The sequence below is a fragment of the Falco cherrug genome, chromosome 10 (genome assembly GCF_023634085.1).
Source record: "Falco cherrug isolate bFalChe1 chromosome 10, bFalChe1.pri, whole genome shotgun sequence".
In the NCBI taxonomy this organism is placed as follows: Eukaryota; Metazoa; Chordata; class Aves; order Falconiformes; family Falconidae; genus Falco; species Falco cherrug.
In genome coordinates, this window is record NC_073706.1 from 7,145,450 (window position 1) to 7,171,935 (window position 26,486).

General features: G+C 40.4%; 1 protein-coding gene and 1 long non-coding RNA gene across 5 annotated transcripts in view; one reads left to right on the plus strand and one right to left on the minus strand.

The window, feature by feature from the left end:
• The window catches only part of LOC129736907 (uncharacterized), a 179,176-nt gene extending 175,812 nt beyond the window's left edge, over positions 1 to 3,364 (plus strand). For all 3 annotated transcript variants that reach the window (XR_008734085.1, XR_008734086.1, XR_008734087.1), the window contains one exon: positions 493 to 3,364. This is a non-coding gene — a long non-coding RNA (uncharacterized LOC129736907). The remainder of the gene's footprint in view (positions 1 to 492) is intronic.
• Positions 3,365 to 3,959: 595 nt separating this feature from the next.
• PREX1 (phosphatidylinositol-3,4,5-trisphosphate dependent Rac exchange factor 1) overlaps positions 3,960 to 26,486 on the minus strand; it is a 165,191-nt gene continuing 142,664 nt past the window's right edge. The window contains exons 22-40 of one of the 2 annotated variants that reach the window (XM_055721668.1): positions 25,234 to 25,421; positions 24,312 to 24,473; positions 23,546 to 23,756; positions 22,083 to 22,341; positions 20,831 to 21,037; positions 18,385 to 18,473; positions 17,932 to 18,014; positions 17,220 to 17,310; positions 15,396 to 15,524; positions 14,650 to 14,691; positions 12,631 to 12,848; positions 11,529 to 11,628; positions 10,727 to 10,870; positions 9,983 to 10,097; positions 9,473 to 9,539; positions 8,551 to 8,738; positions 7,765 to 7,867; positions 7,139 to 7,206; positions 3,960 to 4,939 (exon numbers count right to left, since the gene is read on the minus strand). In XM_055721668.1, coding sequence (XP_055577643.1) covers positions 4,897 to 4,939; positions 7,139 to 7,206; positions 7,765 to 7,867; positions 8,551 to 8,738; positions 9,473 to 9,539; positions 9,983 to 10,097; positions 10,727 to 10,870; positions 11,529 to 11,628; positions 12,631 to 12,848; positions 14,650 to 14,691; positions 15,396 to 15,524; positions 17,220 to 17,310; positions 17,932 to 18,014; positions 18,385 to 18,473; positions 20,831 to 21,037; positions 22,083 to 22,341; positions 23,546 to 23,756; positions 24,312 to 24,473; positions 25,234 to 25,421 — 2,507 coding nt within the window. In that variant the 3' untranslated portion in view covers positions 3,960 to 4,896. Of the gene's footprint in view, positions 4,940 to 7,138; positions 7,207 to 7,764; positions 7,868 to 8,550; positions 8,739 to 9,472; positions 9,540 to 9,982; positions 10,098 to 10,726; positions 10,871 to 11,528; positions 11,629 to 12,630; positions 12,849 to 14,649; positions 14,692 to 15,395; positions 15,525 to 17,219; positions 17,311 to 17,931; positions 18,015 to 18,384; positions 18,474 to 20,830; positions 21,038 to 22,082; positions 22,345 to 23,545; positions 23,757 to 24,311; positions 24,474 to 25,233; positions 25,422 to 26,486 lie in introns of both variants that reach the window. The other variant, XM_055721667.1, reaches the window with a different exon arrangement.

Consider the following 26,486-nt stretch of genomic DNA (forward strand, 5'->3'; position numbering starts at 1 on the left):
TTATTATTTTTCACTAATGAAAAGCAGGTATGTTAAATTAGGTTCCTTTGATGGTATTAATGCCTAGTACTTCCAGGCCCTGAAATGGAGCAGAGCAAGTACGTAAGAAATACACTCAGTCTTTCCTTGTACCAAGTGCTATTAATTAATGGATTTATAGGAATTAAAAGCAGATATTTTTATATGTCTTTGTGATGTTTATCCTTTTTTTCCATCTAGTTTCTTGGTTTTTATGTATTAGAACTGTATTATATATGTAAAGGACTGTCAGTTTTCAAAGCAGTTTACCATTTTTCTCCTTTGAATCTTTACAATACTGGTGTTAATAGTTCCCCAGTTCCCATCCCAAAGTGCAGCAGAAGTGAATTGCTCAGTATAGCAAAGCAAGTTGGGCATGGTGAGACTGAGCACTTGGAAATTCATATCTTAAGAACACCAGAATGTTTTCAGTCTGTGACAGTAAAACTGCTATTGCACGATGTTATTTAACAGAAACCAGGAAGGACTGTTGCATAAGGAGGATCAGAAGCCAGTGGCACGACAACCATTCCTTGGTGCTAACCAAAGCCAGGACTCTGATTCTAAAAGGTGGGAAAAACACCTTTTGCTGTTTGAGGGCTTTTCTCCCCTGTTAAGATAAACAGCTATTGCAGACTTCTCTGAATGGCCAATTTGAACACTAGTGCTACACAAATACTAGTTTCAGATACAAATTGTACTGGGCAATTTGATTAATCAATGATATCAGTAAGTCTATGAGCTGTGTGCTGCTGGGAATACTCTGGTTTCATGAGCTGTTTGTTGGGTTGGGGGTGGTGGGTTTTTTGCCCTTTTACCAATAAGCAATGATTAGGTGCTTAGAAGCTGTGTCAGACGTTTATAATGCCAAGCGTTATGACAGATTTAATACTATATATGCTGTTTGGAAGTAGGAGTGTTTAAAATTATTTTTTCATTGAAATTCTGGTTAGGCCTTAGTGTTCTATACCTTCAAATCAGTTTAGAACCATGAAATAATTAGTGCTCAAAATATTCCCAAATTATCACTATTTACTGAGAAGAAAATATGACAGAGAAAAAGGATTTGCCAGAGCCCAGGTGGATTTTTCTTTTTAATGGTTTTTATTCCCAATAGAAGCGAGATGTGTATTTGTATAAATCTGTGCTTTCTCATCTAAAAATCCCAGTATTTCAGTCTGCAACTGAATACTGGAATATGAAAACGTCTAATGCTAACAGATAGGTGTGGCCTGGATTTGAAAAGCAGTTTACACCTCTGCAAATGCCACGGACAAAACCAGACAAAGGAGGGGCCACCTTCTCCTGCTCAGAGAGGCTCTTCCATGGCTCCAGGCACTACTGACTGCTTCATTTTTCCAAGCCCCTTTGTAAAAGTTACTTCTTTTTTTTGTCAGAGCCTGATTGGGAAAAAAAAAAAAAAAAAAAAGTGTTTCTGGGGTCCAGAACAATGGATGGCTTGTGCTTTCAACTTGTGGCTGTATTTATGTTTAGATTGAACTGGCTTTACCTCCCTCATTATTACATTATTATCTTTATGAAAGGGCATCAGTTATACTTGTTTCTTAAGCTAAATCAAGCTCTCCTGGTCTTTTCTTGCAGAATTGTATCCACTTTATTGATACCATTTATAGTGTTTTTCTTCAACATCTAGCTACTGCAATTTCACTTAATTATTTGGCCTCTGCACAGTGGCTTGACTATTTCCCCATCCCAGCTGGAAATTTGTCTCCTAGTACAGGCTGAGCTTTCACGATTCTATCAAATTGCATCTGAGTCATCTTGTAGCAAACCATAACCAAGGTCCTTTTATTATCAATTAACAAGAAATATAGCAAAATACTTTGTTTATTCTTCAAGTGCATGAGCTAGTATTTGTAATGTAAAATTTCATCTCATTCATTTCATCCCCTTCAGTGTTCAATGTCTTCCAGGATGTTTTTTTTATGTGCACCCTGATCTAGATCACTGCCTCCCGCTTTAACATCACCCCTGGCCTCATAGTACCTGTGCTTCAGTGTTTAATGAAAACGCTAAGTAAATTCAGTTGCAAGACTGATGCATAAGATATTCCACTCGCAGCTGCCACCCGACCCCCACCCACCTTCTTTTCAGCGTTGCCTTCTTTCCTTTAGCCAGCTGCTTACACACCTCATCGTCACACTGCTAGTTTCCATTTTCTCCATCTCGACCGTTTTCCACATTTTCCATACTTCCACTATCAGGTGCTCCAAATCTATGAAATCTGCACTTGCTTGGTTGTGGGTTCTTACTTGGCTTTCAGCCATGGAAATTCTACAGCCCTAAGCCACTCTCCTTACTTGCAGGTTGGCTTGTGCGTTGCCCTCTTATTTTCCGCTTGAACCTGTTTTTTCCAGCACTGCGTTCAAACCCTGCAATTTTACAGCATCAGAACAGTTTTTCTTTTCTGCTTTTATAGGAAGCCTGCAGTGAAACACACCTGCAGCCGACACTGCACAAACAGGAAGGGTTTAGCTCTGCACTGCCAGTTTGAGCTGGTATCAAAACCAACTCTTCCCTTACAGTTTAAACTTCCGACTCCTCATCAGTCCATACAAATCTCAGAACTCAAACTGTTCAACAGAACTTTGAGCTAAGGAACTAAAGGCTGTAACAGAATAATAAGATCATACCTTCTTTCCTTATAATATAAACCAACTTTTAATAATAAAAACTTCTATCACGTTTTCAATGAGAATAACATACATTTCAATGTAAAACAGTGCACAGTGTAAATGCCCTTAGATACTCTTCTATGCATCTTTAATGTTTACAGTGACTGCGTAAGTGTGGGCCAGGATCCTCATCAGGCCGTGTAAATCGCTGCAGTTCCACTGAACAGAGCCGATGTAGACAAAGCGAGGATCTTGACCTATGTGTTCTTTTTATTTTTGGGTGTTCCTACAGTTCTTATAACACTAAGTACATTTTAAGTTGAGGATTCAGTAAAGAAACAACCATTTCTTCTTCAAACAGCAAGAATAACTCTTCTACAATTAACAAAAAGTGCATTGAAATAATGATCTACTGGTCTGGCTGCAGTACAAAATGGATACTCGGTAACAAGTCCCCGTATCCAACAGCTGGCGACTGACAGGTTGTCCTAGTTCCCTGCAACAGGTTACTGTAGGTCCGAGGAAACAGGTACAAGTAAGAGATTAAACAAAACATGTTCCTTCCCCAAAACTATATCAGTCTGTGAGTGAAGGAAAACAAATAATAATTAAACCATTAAGAAATAAGGTTCAGAACAATCTGCATCCCCAAACTTGCAACAAGCCGTTTTGTATTGAAGTGCAGATTAAAAAAAAAATAAAAATAAAAATCAAGAGACCTTCATATCCAAATAGAAAAAGTCTAATTTTAGTTTTTGAGTTGGTTTGGGCAGTAATAAAATAAAATTAAGCCAGCTAAAAAACAAACAACATCACAAATAAAACCCCCAAACTTTTATTTTCTAGAATATACATCACTGCAAAGCGCTTCTGGATTTCCTAACTGTGAACTGTTTTAAACGAGGCTGTGGAGAAGCAGAGGAATGGTAACTTTCCTATACACCCTCGTACTGAGACTTGCTACAACTGAAACTCGTTAGGGAGGGATGGTCATATTAAGGCACTCACTCCAAAAGAACATTATTTCTGTCCTGAGACTGCTGACATGTTTCAATTAGTTTCAGCCAGTAATTTGGAAAAAATTACCGTGCTTAGGATAATACTGACAGAATGGAGAACAATTTTTGAAACAAGAGAAAATAAAGTACATTATATACATGATTCCTTTTTTTCTTTTAACTTAAAAGCATCCCTAATACATCTTAATAACTGTATTAAAGACTACTTAAATATCGAAAGATTTTAAATAATGTAGATTTTTTTTCAGTAAACTGGGAGTAGCTGTGTAAATTGCCAGCATATTGGTCCCATTTTAAACAATATAATTTTTATTTAAATCTTGTATATATAATAACATGATCGAAAACACATATTCCACTCCACATAAATAAGTATAGTTCTTCTGACCTGTTTTCAAAACTACATCTGTTCAAATAATCAGATTATAAGACTGTATTTTTCCTTTGTAAAGTTTCCTTTAAACTCCTCCACTCCCAATCTCTCCTCTTAAATAGTACTGTATTTCCAGAGTACATAATAGGGCATTAGTAAAAAGAGTTAATCAAAAACCTGAAAGCTACAGTAAGTAAAATGAAGTAATGTTAAGAAGTATTATGGAATGTATACTCTGCAGCATAGAGAGATTGGTTCTCACTGGGCTGAATGGGAAAATTACTCCAGAAGAAATTCTTTATGTTCATATTTGACTGAACCATAGATTGTGCTATTCGTTGTTCAAAAGTGCAGGTCAGTTAATGGAAAAGCGGTGTTTATGAAGCTACTGCTCAAGGATGCTGACCAAAATTATGCTGGCAATTAAATGGGTGCCAGATGCAGTACAGGGAGAGAGAGATGCGTCATTCTGGATTTTCTTAAGCAATCTGTATCCTGAAGTCCACAACTTTTAGGTGGCAGCACAAACAAGTCACCAGTGAAACTGCACTTTCTTGCAATATAACTGTCACTTTTCCAGGCAAACGGCAGTAACATCCACATCCACCTTAGCTCTGTGGTGTTTGTTTCAAGAATTTCTTCAAGAAGTCAAAGAAACACAAGAATCCCTGCACGTGCCGCAGGAGTTCAAAGGCAGGTTCTTGGTGCCTTGGTCCAGCAGGTTCATCCGCTACTCAACCAGAGCAGCGCCTCTTGGTTCAGCACCATCAGTGTCAGTTAGCGTGGGTCCTCAGCCAGGGCGGCTCAGCTGAATGCTTCAGTGATGCTGCAATGTAGGTGCCTCTCACTTCTATAAATCCCCATCTGTAGGTGGCTGGCACAACCTATAGAGTCTTTAAGGCAGAATAAGAGTATGGTATTAAATAGCATAAGCATGATAACCAAGTTCCTGACATAGAATATGGCAGTCAACTTCTTTTATCATTCTGCAAGCTTTAATCTGATATCAAAAGTACCACCATTTCTGCAAATTTAGAAGTGCCACTGGTGATTTATTAACTAAAGTATTTACAATCATTGTTTAAATACTCTACGAGACTTTCCATCACTCCCTTTTAACTTTTGCCCAGTTTGGGTCTTCAACAGTCCCCTTTTCTATTTCTTCAGCTTTAAGCCCTGTTCAGTATTTTTCCTGAACAAGACAGTTCACCCCTCACGCGGCTTGGGCTACCAAACGGAGAAAGGAATGTACTGGCTTATTGACATGGCTGAACAAACTTTAAAATTGGTAATCATATTTTCAGAGAACCATTTTGAGCCACAAGATTAGCAAATTGAGATCACTGGTTAAAACTCTAAGTATATCTTGACTCTCATTCATATATGACTCTGGTAGCTTTTTCTTGCTTTTTCTATTTTTCATTTGAATAGACTCAAGTCTTTTATAACTTCCCTTTCAAGGCCGCTACTACAGAGTTTGACAAACGTCAATGCTCTGAAATATAATCCTGAGAATTAACATTAATTCACCAGATCACCTTTTAACTTCGCTCAGTTTTATTTCACATTATGATGATGGAACCCAGTAGGAACACATGTATCTGAGCTTTATTGCCATGAAATAATCCAAGTAAATAGTCCTGGAATCTGGCATTGTGATGTAGAGTGCATACAAAAGGAGTACCTCATCTTCTGATTTGTTTGTAAAGCTGTTTCTTTTTGAACACAGCATGCTGTTACAGTTGTAAAAACGGAACCAAAGTAATGTACAGACATTAATAAGGCAAAATAGCCATGCTGCTAGAACACTGCTATATGACACCGGGGACATGGTACAGGAGCCAACACTGACTATTATTTTATTCCTTTTTGAAATAGTAATTACAATCCAACAGAAGGACAAGGTTCTAAATGCAAAACATTGTTCTTTTTAAGGTCTTAGAAAATAAACGAAGGCCAGACTGTTATAATGGAGCATCATTACAGTCCGCAAAGTTTAAAATAATTACCTATAAATGCTTTGAGGAGCGGATAGGAAAAATACTAAAAAGAGGCCAGGCTTGTTTAGACTAACTCAGAAGTCTTAATGGGTGAACGAGAGAGCAATGTTTGAAAGAAGTCTTCCTGACACTGAGCTACTGTGTTCCTTGGAGGACTCCAGCATTAGCAAATACACTCACTCTGGCTGAAGGGAGGACACAGACTTTACTGGATCTTTTCTGGTGCCGATTCCTGCATGCCAGAGCTGGTTTGCCTTCATATAAACAACACCATTGATGAAGGTAAATCAGAAGTTTTTCTGATATTTGTACAGACTGATCCTATATATATTGTCATCTAAATCGTGACAATTTGTTACTACCTTTGTGGTAAAATGCTATGTTACAGTTTACAAAAGAATATTCTCTTCACTCTGGTATGTGAAATTGGAGGAGTATTAACCAGAAAGAGATACTTTTCTTAAAAATAAAGCTACTCTTATCCTGTAGAGAGAGAGATGATGAACATCTTTAGCTCCTGTTAGGTGCAGTAGGATTCACAAATGTACAGTGCTTTTCAAACTTGTCTTCCAGACAAGAACATGTATCACTCACCCTGGGCAACCAATCTTCCTTAGAGCTGCATTACTGTATGGTTACTCTGACTTGAAGCGCTCACTCTTAAACCTGCTCTGCCAAAACTAAACAGTAAAGCTCTTCTAAGCACACAATAGCATTAGCCTATGAATTGTCTTTGCGTATCTGCAGTCCGATTTGCCATTCAGTTTTTCTTTCTGAGCATGCCACAGATGGCTGCCAATCACTAGCTTTGCCAACTCACAGCAACAGTCCAAAAATACCCTTCTCTCTGATCAGTTACATTTTATTCAGAAAATGCAGAAACCTTTGAAGTTAATGATCTGCAAATTGTAAGCAGCAAAGCTGATTAATTTACAGTGCGCTTAGTTTAGTACAGTGAGAAAGAACAGGATTTTTAAAAATTTTTTCCACTATTGCTGCTAAGGCGATCCTTGGTTATAACAGGAACTCCACAACTGTTACAGAAACATAAAACCAGCACTCAGATAAAACGCATAATACGTAATAACCTACCGAGGTGCACACTGTGGCATTTGGTCCATCACTTTCAGATTCTTGGCAGAGATTTCAACCCTTGGTCCCTAAGGAAACAGACAATTTATGGTACTGACAGTATCAATACAGCATCTGATCCTTAGGGGAAAATATTATAATGGGAGTATGGTTTCTATTTGAGAATCCATTAACTACTTTTAGAACAGTTGGAATCCATTGGGTGGATACATTAGTCATCTGTGTTTACTTAAAAGATGGAATTAGTCCCAAAGCACTTTACAAGCACTGCTGTCTAGCACTAGGGAATTTCTACTATTTAACACTATGACTGAGACTTGGGGTTTTTTTATGTACAGAAAATGTCTTAAATATACTGCACAGTCTCTACTTTCTAACGATCAAGACACACACTTTAAATAATGTACACTGAGGCATATATTTAAATTGTTGTTATGGCTATACACGCAAAAGTTAAATTTGTTCCTGTCAAATATATGCGTAGCTATTCAGATACTAATAGACGTTTGGCTGTGTGGGTGTGTAGTGCACAAAATACAGTGCCACACTGAAACAAAGTGGTGTTTGTACAATGATGTTACTGGAATGAATATGGTGGCAGGCAGCAGACACACTCAAATACTTACTTGCTTTCGCATGATGTCTGTAGCTTGCATGATACACTTGGGCAAAAGTCCATGACTTCGAGCCAGGATGGCTGCTTGCTCCAGGGACACACTCAGTGTACTTCTGAACATGGGAACAAGAGACATGAAATCACCGATCGTACTTACAAATGTATTAATAGGTATGTACAGGGCACTTAACTGTTATGTATGATTTCTGTTAGCTAGCATTCTTATATTTACTTTTTTAGTTGTTTTACTTACAAAACTATAAAATTACCTCAGTCCTGCATGTCCAGTCTTGTTACCTAGAAACTGCAATTGTTTGAGTCTCTGGCATCATTATTACAAGACTATGTGTCACTGCTCTTCTGCATTGATTCCTATAAAGTCATTCACAAATTAATCTTTTCTCTACTCAATGGTTTTAAGGTGCTGGAAAAACAGTGGTGTGTTTAGAATCAATGCTTGCATACACCAAGATTCTAAAGCTATTTTTGAGCAACTTCCTATTTTTCCAGCCTGTGATTGAAGACAATGTTGACTGAAAGTTACATGCAATGAGATCACTCGGTTGCATTGGTTGATGCACTGAAATATAAAAAATTGTGTCTCAATAATTATTAACAAAAGTATTAAAAGTCACAACCTACCCTTAAATAAAGATGGCAGTAGATTGGGGTCCTTATTACATTCCGTTACAATCTACCTTCTATTGCTTTGAACAGACTCAAATATATTGCTCAGATCTCTAGAAAGGACAAACGTTCTCATCGCACCGGTAACACGTAGGCTTCTTAAACCTACCTCTGCATCCCAGTGCCGCACATAGTGATCTGACAGGCTCCAAGTCGGTAACAGAGCTCAGAGGATATAGGCAGCAGCCCAGCTCCTGATGTGTTACTGCTAGAACACCCTGACTGGGTTGGTTTTGTATTAATGAACGACTTCATCAGCCTGCAAAGCTCATCCATTGCATTAATGGGGCGAATAAGCTAAACAAAGCAATGAAAAAAATCCATCAGTGGCATACTTAGACCTTCAGTTATAAAAATGTTTGCAATTCTTTATCCTATACCTAAGCACAAGAATCTACGCAAGAGTAATTGCCACACAGAAACAACTATTTAGAATATATATGAACTTTGGAAGTAGAAAAATACAATTATTTAGACTTGGGACAAAGTTTTGCAATTATCACAAATCACATAGATTACTTACAATGTATATTACAATTGCAAGGATACTCTCTGATTTTGTCTTCCCTGCAGTAGTATTTAATGCCTTACATGCATATATTCACGTGTATCACCTGCCCTAGTTAGACAGACTGCCTTTACGTGAGATGCCGGGAAGTTTTTCCTATTGTTTTTTTCTATAACACTGAACAAAATGTAACTTGCAAACTGAACATTTGTTCGTTTTCATGTGTCTGTGGGAAAGGAAAATTGATTCATTCTGTCCAATATCAGGTACCATATTTAGCAGGGGCAGTCAGTCTTAATATTGCCTAGATTAAAGGTTCTGCACATTTTTTTCCAAACAAAAGAACAATAGCCAAGCTTCAGAGAAATTCAGATCACTTCTTTAGGGCAGGGAACATTTTTTTAAATGATGTTTGGGTTTGTACACGTCTGCCATCGGGATATCCCACAACTGGGACAATAGAGATGTAGAAATAATATTTCTGTGAGACAGTTTATTGTAGAAATAAACACCATAACAATACCTGATCAATCTTCACTGCAGTAGTATTGGAATCAGTGGGCAAGTTTGATCTCTCCAGGTAAAATGTCCTGCAAAAAGGCCAGCAAGGACAACATTTGTTAGTGAATCTCCTTTCAAGCACACAGATATACACTAGTTTGTATAAAACATCTGAGAAGGCTATGCTAAAAATCTTGTACTTCAAGATCTGCTTTCTTATGGAACCATTTTGCTTGCCGTTATTTACAGAGTCTGTATTTAAATGTTCCAAGTCCTGGTTTTTAAGTAATTTTTGCTCTGCACAAAATCCTGAAGTCAAAGTACTTGGGAGTTTCCTTCCGTACAGTGCACTACTTCAGAATGAGTTTAACTATGGGAAGAAAATTAACAAGTTTCCCACACAATGAGGTTCTCCAAAAATCCATCTGTGCAAGAAACCATCAGGAAAGGAATCTCTTTTTCTAATTTTAAGGTCCATAGCAAGGAGCACTCTTTGCAATGTCTTTTAAGGCAAGGGAGAAGCATGAAATACCTGAGTTTACGGTAGTATTGCTGCACTTTTTCAAGTGAAACACCATTAATTTGCTGTGGAAGTTCTTCTAGAGATGAGCCGGCTGGTTGTGATTGCCCCTCCATACTCTCCAGAGCTGAAGAAGAAAACATTTTACTAAACCTATGTTACTAGTTTTCTTTTTATTCATTTACCTATTTATCGCTATACCATCTCACTGCTCAACACATGACTGTTGGGTTATGTCAAGGCTGATACTGTTACTGTCTAAATTGAATGCATTTCCCAGTACAGAAATAGAGTGCTAGTATCATAAAGGTGAGCTCCACAGAAAGCAGCTCTGTCTAACAGCAATTACTCCCCATTAATAGCCCCTTGAAGGGAATTTCCTGCATTGCATTTTGGTGTGAATATTTGCTTATCAAGTCAATTTCCAGCCCAGACGATTCGATCACGGTGTACGCTTTTAAAAACAATTCTCTCTAGCCTGGGAACATCTCCTATCTTACATGTAGTGTAATATAATGGTTCTACGGCCTTTACAGGAAGATGTAAAAAAGCCCCAAACAGGCATATCTTGTTCTCATGACTGTTTCTTATTCTAAGATGTAGCACTCCCCAGGCCCTCCTAGAACAGAAACATCTGCTTCTTAAATATGCCTGTAGTTCTCAGTTATGTTCTGAGCTTCATGGTCATTCTTTGTTTTGCATCTTTTCAACACAGTCAGTTAGCTCATTCTTCTCAAGAAAGCTTTTTATAGACACCTTTTGTAAAGAGCACCGTGTGCAGTTTCAAGCTTCCCCCATTCTGAAACCGAGAAGGCAGTTTGGAGAAGTAGTAGCTGTCAAGATAAAAGATAACCTTCAAGGCCTGACGGCTTCCTTCGATGTGGTAGAAGACATGGGTATCTGGAGAAATAAAGATAAAACACTTGCTGCTTTACCACAGCAGGAGAAATGTGAAACCACTGCTATCCGAGTTTGTTAGACCATCTAATGACATTTCACATCGCCGCCATAGATGAATAAGGGAGACCCTTTACTGAGAGCATGCAGGCTCTGACATATTATACTTTAAAAGATACAGAGCATGACCTAGCATGATGTTTGATGCTATACAATAAACATGGTTAATAATTAAAATCACATCTTGTTTCATGGCATGTCATAGTTAGTAAACACGGAGAGAGATGTGGCAGGGTGGGACACAGGACACAGAAGAGCTGGGGAGGGACAGTCCTTAGGTAATGTGGTGAATTACAAACACCTGTCACGAGCCGCTCATCATCTGCCATATCCCCCGTGTGCAGAATCACACAGGTAAGGTAGGCTGGCACCGACCACAGTTACAAATCACAGAACATGCCACCAGCATCCCACGATCTCAGTCCTGCTTTTTATGCTGTGTGTTTGCAGTGGAAGCTGAGGGAATGCAACAGCGCTTCGGAGAAGCTGCTCAGTGCTCTCCAGGTCTGACACGGTCTGTTAGATTTAGAATCACGGAGGATATTAACCCATAAAACAAAACAAGAAAAAAGGGCTTCAAAGAAACAGAGAATACTCTCACTTGCTACAAGACTTTCATCCAGCTGCTTGAAATAGAAGGCGACTTTGTCCACTTCAGTCAGTGTGACCTGGATGTCTTCCAGCATGGTACGCTCCTCCTTCTGCAGGGCAAAGAAACAGACATAAATAGGTTGTAACCTGCCAGAAGGAGGCCGGGGGCAGGAAGGTGTAGTTGTTACGGGCAGGCTTTGGTTCAGGAGACATAGAGCTTCCCACTAACTCCATGCCAGCCCAGTAATTACTAAGGGCTCTTTCACTTTCTGACACAAGTTGAGCTACCCTTTGCTTAGATGTCATTTGATGTGACTCACAAAAGAGTACAGAGATTTAAGGACTGAGTAAATTTGAAGGGATCTCTTTCTCCAAACTTTATACCTACAAATGTAATAGCCTGCCAGTTGCTGCGAAATACATGTCCATGCATTCCATGCAATGTAAAGAAATAGTAGTTACATACACATATAGTTAGGATTGTATAAAAAAAATAAACAACACACACATGCAATCTGCAATGTTTACAAAGTCAAAAAAAAGTTGCTTGTCTTTTTTATGCTCCTTTTTTCTTAACATTTTCATAGTATCTTATCTACTGTAGCTGTGGCTTATCTATTCATTACCTGCTCCTCTCCTCCATATACATGGTGCCTCAAATACCAGCACCATGGAAGTGACAAAGACAGACTGCAACCTATTCTACAAGTATCCAGGGTGTAAACAAAAGCCTAGATTTTCATGTCGCCCAAACTCGGAACTTTTTTACGCATTTGTTGAAATGTGTGCTTTCACCAGAAGATGGCAGGCCACACATGCATCACCAACAACCGAGTAGTGAAACCTCCTTAAATGCAGCAGCAAATACAAAGGCAGACAGATTCCTACAGTGTTCTGGTGTGACAGTAGGTCCGGTATTTGTAAGGAGATGAAAATGATGGGATATAGGCTATTGGCGCATGGTTGTCAGCAGCAGGAATCTCCAGAGGTTGCTGTAGTGAAGAGTCTAAACATGCTGCTAGAATTGAAGGGCTCTGGCTGTGCTGTGAGTGGCAGAGAAGCACACAGGGCAGTGTGAGCAGACCCAAGGGTGCCACAGCTCTTCATCTTACCACAGTGGGGGACAGAAGAGACTGGTAGTTTAGTAAAACACCAGTGGCTGCTATCTGTTCCAGCCACTTTCTGCTGGCGTCTCTGCTGCTCTCTTCATATTCCCCGTTGTTGTTGTATCGATAGTTGAGAGCAGCCAGTAACTGCTCTGAAAAGGTGCAAATAGCAGCCACAAGAGACTGACAGAAGATGGAATCACGTCTCAGCTGTAGCTCGGTATCTGCCAGAGAAGGGGAGAGAAACAAAGAAACATGAGCATACTTGTCTAATCTCACTGTCAAAGCAGCAGTTTACATGTGTGTGTGCATGACATTTGGCTTCTGCTGTAGCTTTGCACAGACTTAACAGATAACCTCTTCGTGCTGTGTGACCTGGGTGTTTAGATAAAGACAATACAGCTGGAGTACACGCATGTTTGAAAATTTTCTAGTCCACTTGACTGTTTATTACTACCTCTGCCACGTGCACGCTCATTCTTGTGACTGGGAAGAGCTGTAACTCCTAAGTGCATATCTGGACCGATTCCCTTCTTTTTATGTTTATAGAAGCAAGAGAATTCTTGAAAGAAGGTCTCTGCCAGTACTTCTCTCCTGGGCTATTAGAGATTCATCTTCCCCCATCCATCTGTATTTTGTGGGCTTCCCATATGCTTAATGCATTAACTGGGCCTGCCCATACGGTACCGATTGGTTTACGTTTCCTGGGAGAATTTCCCCTGTGTTAACTTTGCTTCCAGTCTGCCTGCCAGGCAGCCACATGCTGGTCAAATCAACCTCGTCACACTTAAGGGGATTGCAGGCCAAAGAGACACATGAATAAGTGAAGAGCTACTTCCCAGATACCCTGGGCTCTCCCAGCAGCACAGCAGCCTCTCATTGTCAAGACAGTGTTCCCCAGGGAAAGAAGCTGAAGACATCACCCAGAGGCTCTGAAGATCTGGATCATTTTTACAAAGCACTGAACACAATAGACCAACTAATACACGTCAGGCCCTGGGCCATGTTCTCAACGTAAGGGCCACCGATCCTTCTAGCAGTACACTTCTGTACTACGGGAAGTAAGGCAAAGAGGGCTTAGGACTGCCCTTCGGGCAAGGGAATCCCTGGTGCCATAGCCAGTTCAGTGCCATCTGCTCCTCCAGTCTCTCCAGGGAATGTTCAAGGAGGAGCAGGAGATGGGGCAAAAGTAAAGACCTTTGGGAACCACTGTATCAGTAAAAACCACCTTTACGGACACTAGACTGATGCCACAGGCTGGCTGGGACAGACTTACGGACCAGCCCTGGCGGGTGCTGAGAGATGACTTGCAGCCATACAAACCCCTCATCTTCATTCCATGAAGACTTGAGAATCAAGTCTGGCACAGTGAAATAACAATGTCCTATTCCAGTTATTTATCAACCCATTTTGAAAAGCAGTACACCGAGTCGGTGTCCCAATGACAAGAAGACTGCACGTTCCCTCCTGGGAAAGGCCTGTCCCTTCACCTGTGCACACGATGTTTTGCACATGGTAACAGGTTGATGATGTACTAGGTGCTGCCTGCACATTTAGGTTCTTAGTCTGCTTCCATCTATAACTTCAGTATATACAATCCTAATTCCTAACACGCCTGCTCTGTGGTAAAGATGACAGTTTGTGGTCTCACAGAAAGTTGCGCAATAGGTCTCATTTTTGCTGCATGTTCTTACCACGGCAGGAAACAGTAAAGGCCATCTGGGAAGGAGCTTTGTACAAAGAAAAAACGAAGACAGTAAAAAGAAAAACAGAGCTTGTGAAACATCAGTGACCAGCCAGGTAACACAAGCAGCCAACCAGTGAAATCATGTAACTGAAGAACAGGTGTCAGATGCACGAAAGGTTGCTGTAGATGCAGAGCATGAGAAACGTTAGCATAAAATGCCAGGGAAAAAACCCCTAAATGCTAAGGAAAAACACAACATTCTGATCTATGCACACGCACACACATCAGACTTTGTATTGGGGACTTCTGTGTCCCCAATACATATCAAACCCCCTTACCTGTGCATTTTAACAAGGCCAGAAGCAGCTGATTCTTCCCATCTAAAAGAGTGGAGAAAAGGAATCCTCTAGTCAACATGACACCAAGGTAGATTTTGATTGCATTTGGTTAACAGCCTCCTCATTCCCCACAACCCCTGGCCCCTGTGTGGCCATTTCTATTTACTGTAGTAGTCCCTACTTGCACAGACGCGCTAATGACTGAAAAAGAAACAAGGTGTAAATCAAAGAATTTTACAGGCTAAATGCTCTGTTAACTACCACGTGTTATTGGAAAGAAACTGCACTTGTGGATGAATCCCTAAAAAGAGGTGACTTCTGCCTAGTGCTTCGCAGCAGACTGTAAACATCAGACTCGGCTCCTGTTCCAGTTCAACTGGATGGCAATGGTTTAGAATGTGGTAGTATCTGATTAGCATTCATTTCATTTTGGAATATACCAAGCATCTCTCTCTCAATTTTCTAAAAGGGTTAAAAAAAAGCACAGAGCAATAGATGAGCCCAATAGCATTCTGTCTGAATGGGCTGGTGAAAAAAAAATAAGGGAGAGAGTTTTCTTTGGAAACCATACATAGCATACAACACTGGGACTCTGCAAACAATAACCTGGTTTACCTGTTCTTCTCTAGAGCCCAGTACAGCCTTATTATAAATTGAAATAAAATGATAAAAAGAACTGCTTGACTTGACTAGATCAAGATCTTTTCTCCCTGAATCCAATAACAAACCTTTCCTTATTTACAGACCTTCCACATGTTTTTGTATGATTTCAACAAGGTTCTTGATGCGCTGTGGAAGGTTCCATGGATCTTCTTGAATGCTGGCTTGAATATTATTCCGGCACCTAACTGTGGTTTCTTCCTTCTGTTTAAATTCTAGAAAAAACAAACTTTGTTAGCCATTAAGGAAATGCTGCATAGCGGAGAGTGGCTTGCAGATGAAAGCAGAGATACAGTATCAATTGCATCAACTATGAACGAAAAACATTCTTAAATAGATCTAATACAGAAGGAAAAAAAGACTATTCGTATAATCTCACGATCAGCAGTCTCCTAGCATTATTTTTAGGACTGTGGACGTGGGTGACACGCACAGTGAAGGGAGCTCTGCACCACTCACAAAGCACAGAACTCCCTCCTGTTTTCTCTGCCCTTAATAACGTGCAGGCAGCTGCATCGGGTAGATGTAGAGTCTCTGGCTGGGCAAAACCAGACTGACTCTCTAGCTGCAGCTGTCACTCCCATAGTACTGATGAGAAGTTATGAAATATTCTGCTTTCTTTCACCTGATGGAAACTAATTACAGAGTACAAGATTTATTCTCCATGACGTAGCTATGTAGCTAAGTCAAATACCCCACTGTTGGGAATAAAATGCATAAGCAAAGAAACCCAGAAAAACTGTGCCAACTGCGTGCTCGTGAACAGAAATGGGACAGAATTCAAATTTACATCCATCACCAAAAGGTGTCTATGGCAGCTATTAAACAGACACATCGGTCCAGTGTTCCCGCTGGATGTAAGCAGGGCTTGTCTGCCCCTCAGTGTGCTGAACGTGGGACCATCGGCTAACTTCAGTTAACTAAAAGACTCTCTCAGTGTAATCAATCTAGTTTTAATAAGTGAGACTCTGTTTAAGAAAAATAAAATAAAGGAAGTCTCTGTTATTTCTTCACTCAAATGGTGCATGGAAAGACTAACATATTCTACATAAATGTGAATGTGCTGGTAGAGATGAGTTCATGTAACAGAACTTCATAGGAGTTATTTCTGGAATTAGGAAAAAAAAAGGCAGAAAAAGCTCTCTTGTAGAGTATGCCACTGTAACTTAAAAATAGAGCTTGTCAAAGGTTGGAGCGTGACTACAGCACCTGAAGTATAGCAGGAATAGTAGGAAACATTTCAGATTTCAAGTGGGAAAGGAAATGCAGCAAATATTCAGAAAATAAAATCCTGTGTATTTCAGTAAGAGAAGAAACCACATCCTGGGCCCCAAAACCATTAAGACCAAAGTCTCATCATGCTCCCTGAGGAAAAAGAAAACACGGTATCATTTGTTTGCTCTCTATGGGAATCAGTTTTCAAAATCACTGTCATGTGAGGATGAGTTTACTCTGGCAATTACCCATCTGAAGAAAAGCAGAATAAGTCATTAAGCAAACTCAGGCAGAACCTTTTGGTGCCTCAGATCTACTACAGTGGTCAGCCCCTCATCAGCTTATCAGAGCGCTCATTTACCTTGTATGTGACCTATCTCCGACTTGTACCTTTTGAGATACGCATCTGTGTTCACATCAAAGGACAGATTCAGAGACTTGTGAAAGAGCTCTGAGGATTCAGCGGCATAAAACAGAAAAGTGTTCTGTGTGTTTCAGAAGGAATTAATATGAAAAAGACCTTTTTAAGAATGCAAAACGTCAATGATCAGACACAGCACCTGCCATTAATGTATGATGGTGTAGACTGCATGGGTAAGTAACTCCGTGTGGCCTTACAGCACATACGCATTCATGTTAAGCTCTTAAGTCCTAGCAAATCACATTTATTAAATACAATCAGCCTTCTTCTTTACCTTGCAAACTGTGGTCCATTGGAAAGTGCTTGGTTTCTTCAAAGGCCTTAGTTATTACCGGTCCTTTTAGAAGTGCATTGATTGCATCAACCTACAATTGGAATGTTTTCAATCAGTGTTACTAAGACTTGCAGAAGAAAGTCTTAACAGAACTCTTGTCAGAAAATGCCAAAGCTATTAAGCTACCTGTATTTTGGAACGATTTCTTGTTGACAAATAGCATTAAGACTTTCTAACCATGAACTAGCCTCAAGAGGCTCTCACACTGAATACAGCATTTTGCACAATGATGATCTACATGCTGATGAGATAAAACATAATACAAAACTCCGGTGCTATACATCTATAAAGACATCTGTAGGCTAAACTTGAAGGACTCTCCTGGGATCTGTAAATGTGATCCATTTAGATCATACAAGGTATTAGAATTTTGTTCACCTTTTCCTTTTATTTCATGAAAGCTTTTTTTCTCTTAGTCTAATACCTGAGATAAGGCAGGTCAACCTTGCTTAAATCACACGAGCCAACTGGGATGTTGACAAAATCGATTCCTCAAACTGTCTTATAATACACTTGCTTACACTGTACCCCAAGATCTTCATAGCTTGCTTTCCCTCAAAATATAATTTCATTAAACAATCTGATACTTCCAATTTCTTGTATCGACATTGATAAAGATAAAGCAGTTCTGTGTAAGTAATGCTTTACATACCTGGTTAAAAAGATGCTCCAGACAGCCATGAAGTTTGTCTTGCTTGTCTAAAGGAATCCTCATATCATTGGGAAGCTCATCCCCTAATAAAGGAAAGATGAAAAGCTTTTAACTGTCTCACAAACAAAACCTGTGACGAGGCCACAGGCACACCTTCACACTGAAGTGGGTGAAAAATGATTTCTGCTTTATCTAGCTGAAAGATCGAAATACTCATGATTTTTCATATAATGCAAATGTCCAAAAACTAAAGCAGCTTACCCCTGCCTAATACCTCTTCTGTATTTTAAATTTACTGTGGTTCATTAGAAAAAAAATAAATCTCTATTTTTATGTTCTTCTGAGTCATTTGCAACTTAAACATGCAAGTGCTTATAACCAGCAAAGACTTACACCAGCTCTGCTAAGGGTCTGGTATGAGAAATAATGCATGTAACCTATGCATATACTCACCTGATCCCATCTCATCACTGCCCAGGTAAGAGCTATTACTCCGTACACTGGTGTACGACAACACTGAGTCCCGGTTACTGTTACATTCACTACAAAGAAAGGCAAAGAAGGTGATTGAAAAAAAGCCGTCCTTATACCCGGCCTCTGCTATACTATCATTCTGGTTTTATTTACACTGCAATGCCCCATACTAATTGTTACACATATACAAAAGAAAGATTATTTACATTCAGAATGACCATTAAGCACGGCCTCTGGGGCTGGCACTGTAAGAGGATGTTTTTTTCCATTTGTAGTAACCACTCAATGCTTAGTATATTGCCTAGATCCTATAAACGATGAAAGTGGACTTCCCACCACAGCCCTCATCTGGCTGACATCATTAATATGCTCTATGAGCACTGAGTAGGGGAATAAAATCTGTGGGACTGAATCTCCACTAAGCTCAGCATGCCACCCATTTTGAGGATATTACAGCACCCAACCCCAGCATATATTGAAACTGCAGAGCACAAGTATTGGAGACAGGAGGGGGAATTTAAGGAATCTACACTGCTGGAGAATCAGGCACCGCAGATCCTAGAACTACCTCAGCAAGCAGGGGAGTCAATACAGTTGGCTTCGCACCAATGTTGGCTCATGCACATGTGGACAACTCTAGTATCAATCTCCTCTGTTTAAAGTTCACTTTAGACTACCACTTAATAAAAGTAATCAAAAAGGCGATGGATCTCAGTCTCCAGCTGATGGATCTCCCTCCAACTAAGTGACACAGTATTTTTAATGGTAGAAGCCCAAAACAAAGATTACAAAATTCTCCATATTATTTTTCCTCTGTTTTTATTTTAGAGTGAGATGGAAGTGTAAGAGCAATTGGAAGAACCTGTCCTTTGTTAAACCTAGTATCAAAAGAAATCTGTTTTTTCTGAAAAAGATTAATACTTACGGTACTACTCTGCAGTACAAACCCTTGTGGAATTTCAATTACAACCCCAAACAATCCCAGAGAAAGTATCATGGCTAATGCAAACAAGGTATTTTCTTATCTGTAACTTCTTTATTTTTGTAGATCCTCAGTAGTTTTTCAGATCAAAACCCATCAAAATACATTTTATTCCCCCTTGAGTAACTATTACCTAATATATGCTTAATTCTCCGCCTCTGTCTAAGATAAGACAGAATAATCTTTCTTATCTTACATTTATGTGTAGAATTTTGGAACAAGTGACAGACCCACAGAGACTGTTTGTGATGTCACTTTGTTCTGCAGAGTAGATTAGCCTCAATTACAGAAACCATTTAAACTAAACAGTGTTCATAAATGGGACCCCTATTAGCAATGAAAGAAATACAGCGCACTTCAGTGAAAACGCTGCAGAGCACATGTGCCCATTTAAATCTAGCACAATAAATAGGTGCCACAGATCTCAATGCTGTAAGCGCTGCTTCTGTTTCTTCACTGGCTTCATATTTGCTGTCCTTGGAGATGTTCAGTATTCAGCTGGACAAGACCCTGAGCAACCAGCGTTGGTGGACCTGTTCTGAGCAAGAGATTGGACCACGGGGGCTCTAAAGACCCCTTCCAATGTGGACTGTTCCGATTCTGTCATTCCCACAGTCCTGCATGAATGTCACGTATCACTACTTGTGCTAGTAGAAAACCAACAGCAAGTAAAGAATCAGGCTCATAGTGTGGAAGTTTCAAAGACACAGCTCACTGTAAAGTGTCTACTCCTTCGTATAGGCAAAGTCCTACGACCTTGCTACAAATGTAAAAACAACCCATTAAGGATGTAAAATTCCAGGTCAGACATGACTGCAACTTGTTGTTCCATTTCTTCTGAAGCTGAGTTTCCAAACCTGTCCTCCCAAGAAAGACATATTTGGAGTGTGTGAGATTTCCTTTGGTAGCAAATATTCCTGGAGAAGCAGCAGTCAATCATGACCCAAACCCAAGATTTTGAGACACCTGAATAAACATTTGCTTTTGTGGTTTCAAAGGCCCATTAAAAATAAGAAACTCCATGTCCATTTCTGTTTCTCAGTGTCTTAGACTTTTGGGGAAATTGTTTGCAGAACTGAACGGAAACATCACCTTACAACAGCGGCTGTTATAAGACCAAGCAGTCTGCAAACTCTGCTGAGCTTCTGCAGTTTCCAGCTATAAGATATAGAAAGGGAAAGTCACACTAGACCTAGTTATTTCATTTTACTCAGTTTTCTAGAAGCATTAGTATTTTGGCATTGTTATGAGGAAAGGTTTTGTGCTATGTATGTCTCCATGGTAATAACTGTAATGGGATAACTATAGCTAGTGAATACTTTACTATGTGAATACAGAATAATTGACTGACTGGAAAATAACCTGCTTGTTGAATCCATACCCGGATTAGAACTTTGAAACATTCTATTAATAAGGTAAAAGCGGCGTAATCTTCAGACTAACCTGTAGGAATCTCTGAAACTCATTGTGTCATGTCCAGAGTCTTCCTGGTCCTCCTCAGAAACTTTGAAACAGACCTTCTTGATTCCACCATGCTCAGCTTTGTCAGGATCACTCTCTTCTGTTCCCAGGGAAGGTGGAGATGTCTCCTCAGTAGACGGTGGCTCACACGCACCACCTTCTGTTGGTTCTGTTATGGTGGACAGAAGTCTGCAAAAGCAGAACATACAGCTCTCAGGGACTGGTGGGGAGTCTCACAAATGAGGTGTAATTGTAATGACTAAGGCTGGAATGCAGCTATGCAAAATCAAAAGCGACCTTGCCAGCATTTTACATAGACTACAGCTACGTAAAATCCTGAATTCTGAGAGGGGTTTGTTGAAGTCCCTGAATCTCAGTTCACAAAAGGTCTTGTTTTCGTAGTACCCTGCCTCGGTCAGGTATACCTTAATCGCTAACCATGGTGGCCTGAAAGGGCTCTGGTTTTAATTTGCCAAAGTCCTCACGTTCTCCACCAAAGGCACCAGGCTTCCCTGGGGCAGCGCCTCAGCTCGCTGGCTCTACCCACCAGTTCTGCCCCTTCTTAAATACGTCTGAGCCAAGGCTCCACGTGCTTTCCAGTCAGTTGATGCTTTGGTGCATGATGGGCTGTCCTTTTTGTCACTGGGAGTCCTGAAAGTGGCTGTGAGCGGCTTAGGGCATCTCATGGCCTCCTTCCACACCGATAGCCCCTGCAGTCCCTGCTACCAAAACCCTACCAGTTCTGCACAACGCACATATGCACTACTCAAATCTTTCATTACTACTACTACTACTAGGAGACCCATTATGAGAAAAAGACAAAGAGAGGAATGGAAAACATAGGCGCCATAGAGAAAGCTGACGGAAACTGCAAGTTTTGCAGTCTGCCTTATGACAGACAAAATCTGAAGGGGAGGGACTACGTCTATGTGGAATTTCAAAACTGCTGTTGGCACCAAATTGGTTCTGATATTGGAATATATAGTATGGAAAACAGTGGCTGTTGAATTCAGGTAGACTTTTAGGAGCAAAGGACAATAATAAATACATTGGTGGATCTTCCCAGGAGTAGGTTTGACACAACCAGCAAGGAGCTGTGATGCAACTGTATGTGTGAACAGGCCAGTGTAAGCGCATGACAGCTGGGGCCAAGAGGCACCGTGTGTTTCCAGAGGTTAACGCCTCCCTGTTAGCAGAACGGCTCTCTGCAGTGTGTGCAGCAGTCTTTACTCACTTATTTATCTGAATGACGTATTGCTTCATTTCCTTCACTGCAACGTCAAGTTTGTTAAAAAGGTGCAAGTATGAGTCCTGTATCTCCCGATATTCCTGCTTCAACAGAAAACTGAGTCCCCTTTCTTCGGGAATTGTTCCTCCATTCTGCTGGCCAAAGCTACCATCAAGATCTCCATCTTCTGGGGTCAGACATCTCCAGGATGGTGCAGCCATGGTGGTGATACAATGTTGAGTATACGAGACTGGATTTAAGGTACCTACTAAACATGGAAGGATCTAGTTAGCATGGCTCTCATGACTTTCCCTGCTCCATCCCTGTAATGATAGTTTAGGGTAGGTGGAATTTTAACAGGACATAATAAAACTTCACATAATTGTGTTATATAATTACATTCTATGATGAAAACATTCTTTAAAAAAAAATTAAAAAAACAAAACAGAAAGGAGTTTTTTGGGGTTTTTTCCTGGCATACCAGATGTTTTGAATTTACTGCAGTCCAGAAACAAATTATGGAAGTAAAGACAGCAACTGTCCACACATACATATAGACAACATGGACAGTATCTAAAAGCATTTGTTGATATGTTAATGAATTCAGGTTCTCAGGAGTTGGTCTCAGTAATTATTCCAGCTTTACAAGCATTTACAGACACACACACACACACACACACATATATAAAAATAGGATTATGTCCTTACAGAAGATAAATAACATTCCTTTTCATTTAAAAACGCTGACAGTTTTGGTATGGAACTCTGTGAAACTACCTTCACTCACATTAAAATTACTATGAGATTTTAGTATCTTCAAGCAAGCAGTGCTCTTTATCAACCTCATTTTGAATATTCAATGCCATTCTTCAGAACATCGGTTAGTCTACACTTCCCCATGTCTCTTCCAAACATTCCTGCACTCTGAACTTCACAAGGCAATGAATTAGAAGCATATTAGGTGAGATCATGGTGAAAAAATGTTGAAACTCAAACATCAGGTTGTAGGACAAATGCTATATTGCAGCTATTTATCAGAAAATAGATCTCCTTGACAGAGCAGAGACGTTCAGCTCCAATGCATGGAATTTATTTAGTAATGACAGAAGAAAACAGCACTACAATCCGATTAACTGTTTTCCCCCTGAAGGTAACCTTTCTTCACAGCACTAACACAGCCATCAGCCCCCATTCAATTTTCCTTTTAGTCAGTATGTCACCTCTACTAAGTGCAAACAGTACTCCAGGACACCAATTATCATGAGACGACCACACCGCTTAGCTAGCGAAAAAGGAATTGCTATTTCACAACACAAGGAGGTTGTCATTTTACTATAAAATTTTAAGGAGGACAAAAGGGTACTGGCAAGACTGTGTTTCTTTGGAACTTATTTTGACCTTGCTGTGGAGTGGAAAGACACAACTTTTTATGCAGATAAAATCGGTATGATTTGGAAGTTAATTATCACCTTGTTCTGGATCAAGACCAATAATAGAGGGTTTCCGTCCAATGCGAATGCTGAACGACCTCCCTGCTGAGGTAGTGTTTTTGGGGTATGATACCTCCATGAGGTTAATATGGCAGTTGGTGGGGCAGAAATCCATGCTGTTGAGGGAATGTGGTTCCATGATGGCTTGTTTGAAGGCTGGGCTCACCTTTGTTTTCAATTCATCTGCAAACTGGGAGAAAAAAAGGAAGCATGTGCTACTTCACTTGCAAAAAATTATGATGTAATACAGGCAATCCTTTTCTCTTTCTGCCTGCTATTCCACAATCATATGATTTCTGCTTTAGCTGGAATTACGTATGGAAAAAACAACAACTCACAAAGCAACAAATGAAAGCAATTAGCTAGACCTTCTAGGACTCTCTTTTCAAACAGCTCAGGTAATGCACAAAAAAGCACACAGATTGCTCACATGATACACTGTACTTATGTCCGTGGTAAATCAGACACTGATAGTTCTGTTGTCATATTTATTTACTGATATGGTGGAAACGAACCTGCAATCATATGTTATAATCCACAGCTCTGACAAGCTGAAAAAAATGATTTACAGATAGGGTTTTTTTTTCCTCAAAACTTGCAATTTCAATAACTTGCAGAGCTGTTTCCATGCCTCTAGGACATCTGCCTCTAAAGCAGTTTCGATTCATTAATAAAGAATACTAAGACCCAGTTATCACAATGAAGTGTTATCTTGAGTCTTCACCAGTAACTAGTAGTGTTGTACCTCTTGGTAGTTTGTGAGCCTTCTGCTAATGCTTTCCAGCTTAGTGTCACAGATTTGCCGGAACTCATACTGGGGCATGGTGGCCACAGCACTGCTTAGGGATATAAGTCTTTTGCAATTCCTTACAAAGTGATTGTCCTCTGCAGCAAAGGCCTCTAAAATCTAAACAAAAAGACAGGATGTCAATGATACGAGATTTGACAGTGAGGGAAAGAACAGTTTTCTTCCACACCAAGGAAGGGGCAAAGCCCCCATGCTGTCATGGTTGACTAAAGCTGCGTTCAGAACAACTTGCCTTTATTACTGCCTGAGAACTGCTATCATGTCTAACCCCCAGAGACATAAAACACTCCTTAGAAATTTTTAGAATAATTGAAGTGTATCAAAACATTCACTGTGCACTGTTGAAGTCACCCACTCTGGCGTACTTTCATGGGACATAACAATAATGTTACTGGGATAGGACAGAAACAATTACTATTAGCTGATGGCCATAGCTGACCAAAATCCGGTGCATTGCCGCTTTCTGATAGCAGCAGTTCTATCCGTTCCTTTAGTGACCCATCCAGCCCGTCAGATGGGGAAAAGCTGCTTGATTTTCTTCCGAGCTAAAGCAAATTCTTGCCCAAAAAGATCTGGAGTATCAGCAGAGTACCTTACCAGACAGATAAAAGTGAGAATCCCACAGCTGGGGGCTCCCCTCCCTCTGCCTCCGCAGGTGAAATCCCGGGAGCGTTTGCTGACCTGCCCATACCAAACGGGCTGTTATAACTTGGTGCATTCTAATGAAGAAAACTCCAAGCAGGGCTGAGAAGACCATGTGCTACCTCATCCAAAGAGCCAGGCCACCAGAGAAATTCCTATATTATTCACTTCCCTGACCTGTTTAGGAATGAAGCTGGCCACGTATGTTTTTCGGTACCTTTGCAGTGAGATTGAAGCAACCTTTTGGTTCCACAATTTTCTCCAGGACAAAGGATTTGATTCCTGCGCTGCTGACATACTCATACACCACCCCATGCTCCAGGTGGGTGTTATCCACAGTCAGGCTAATGAGAGGTATTTCTTCACCAATGACCAGTGGAGAGCTGATGGTCTGCGGTGTCTGAGCTGGAACCAAAACAAGTCATTAGAGGGGTCTGGCAGCACGCGAGTACAGGCATGCACAGGGAGGAGAAACCTGTTGAGAGGTATTGTGAAATGCGAAGACGCAAAGATGTGACCTTTGGCTCAAGGAGTCTCTGAATGCCGTGCTGCTAGAGGCTGGGAGAGTGTTCTGAGGAAGACTTTGCGGTTGGCCACTGCTGGAGGCAGTGACAGAGGTTTAGACAATCCATATGCTCCAACCCACATTCTGATTTCTTCCATGTGTGCGTGCACACATCCATGCACAGGACACTACTTTTAGTCCTATTCAGCATCCAGACACACAGACCCCAGCAGAAGCTTTCAAAGGGAAGTGAAGTACGTTGATGACCCTCTGTAAGACTGTCACTTTTCTATCCAATTTTGGGAAATGCTCCAGATGCATTTTTTGCATATTAGCTATAAGGTTGAGATAGCAGTGCAGGGGTGGGGTGAAGAGGTTACTTTTTTTTTTTTTTTCCACAGCAATGCCATTGTCACCAGAGAACAGATTTAAGTTATCGTCAGACTGAGATTTGCCAGAGGATTGCTCACATGCCTCTACCAGGGCACTGCTCCAGCCATTCCACCATGGAGCTGCACTGTTTGACCATTAGATTACCAGACTTGCCAGACTTTAGATGGGATCCACACAGATGTGCATCTGTTCCTGGAGAAGTTGCCAATGGCATTCAGAGAGTCCGAGCTCAGCCTTTGGATTGAATCTGGCTTCAGATTCCATCCAAATCTCCCCTAATATCTGCTTTTCCAAATAAGCTCTCAACGTGAAGGTAAAGCAGTGTTCTTTATGAGTTACACTTTTCTAAGTTGGAAGAAATACACTCACACCATTTGCTGACACTGGTAACATGCTCTGAAAAGTTGCTCCAGATCAAACTAACTTAAAATCTAAATCTATGATCTTAAATCACAGAAAACATAGATTATTTAGGTGGAGTTACTTGCAGACCTGCCCTCTCCAGCTGCTACCTGCCCATAAATTCCTGGTTTGCAGGGGCTACCAAAGGATTCTAAAAACACTGAGCCTTT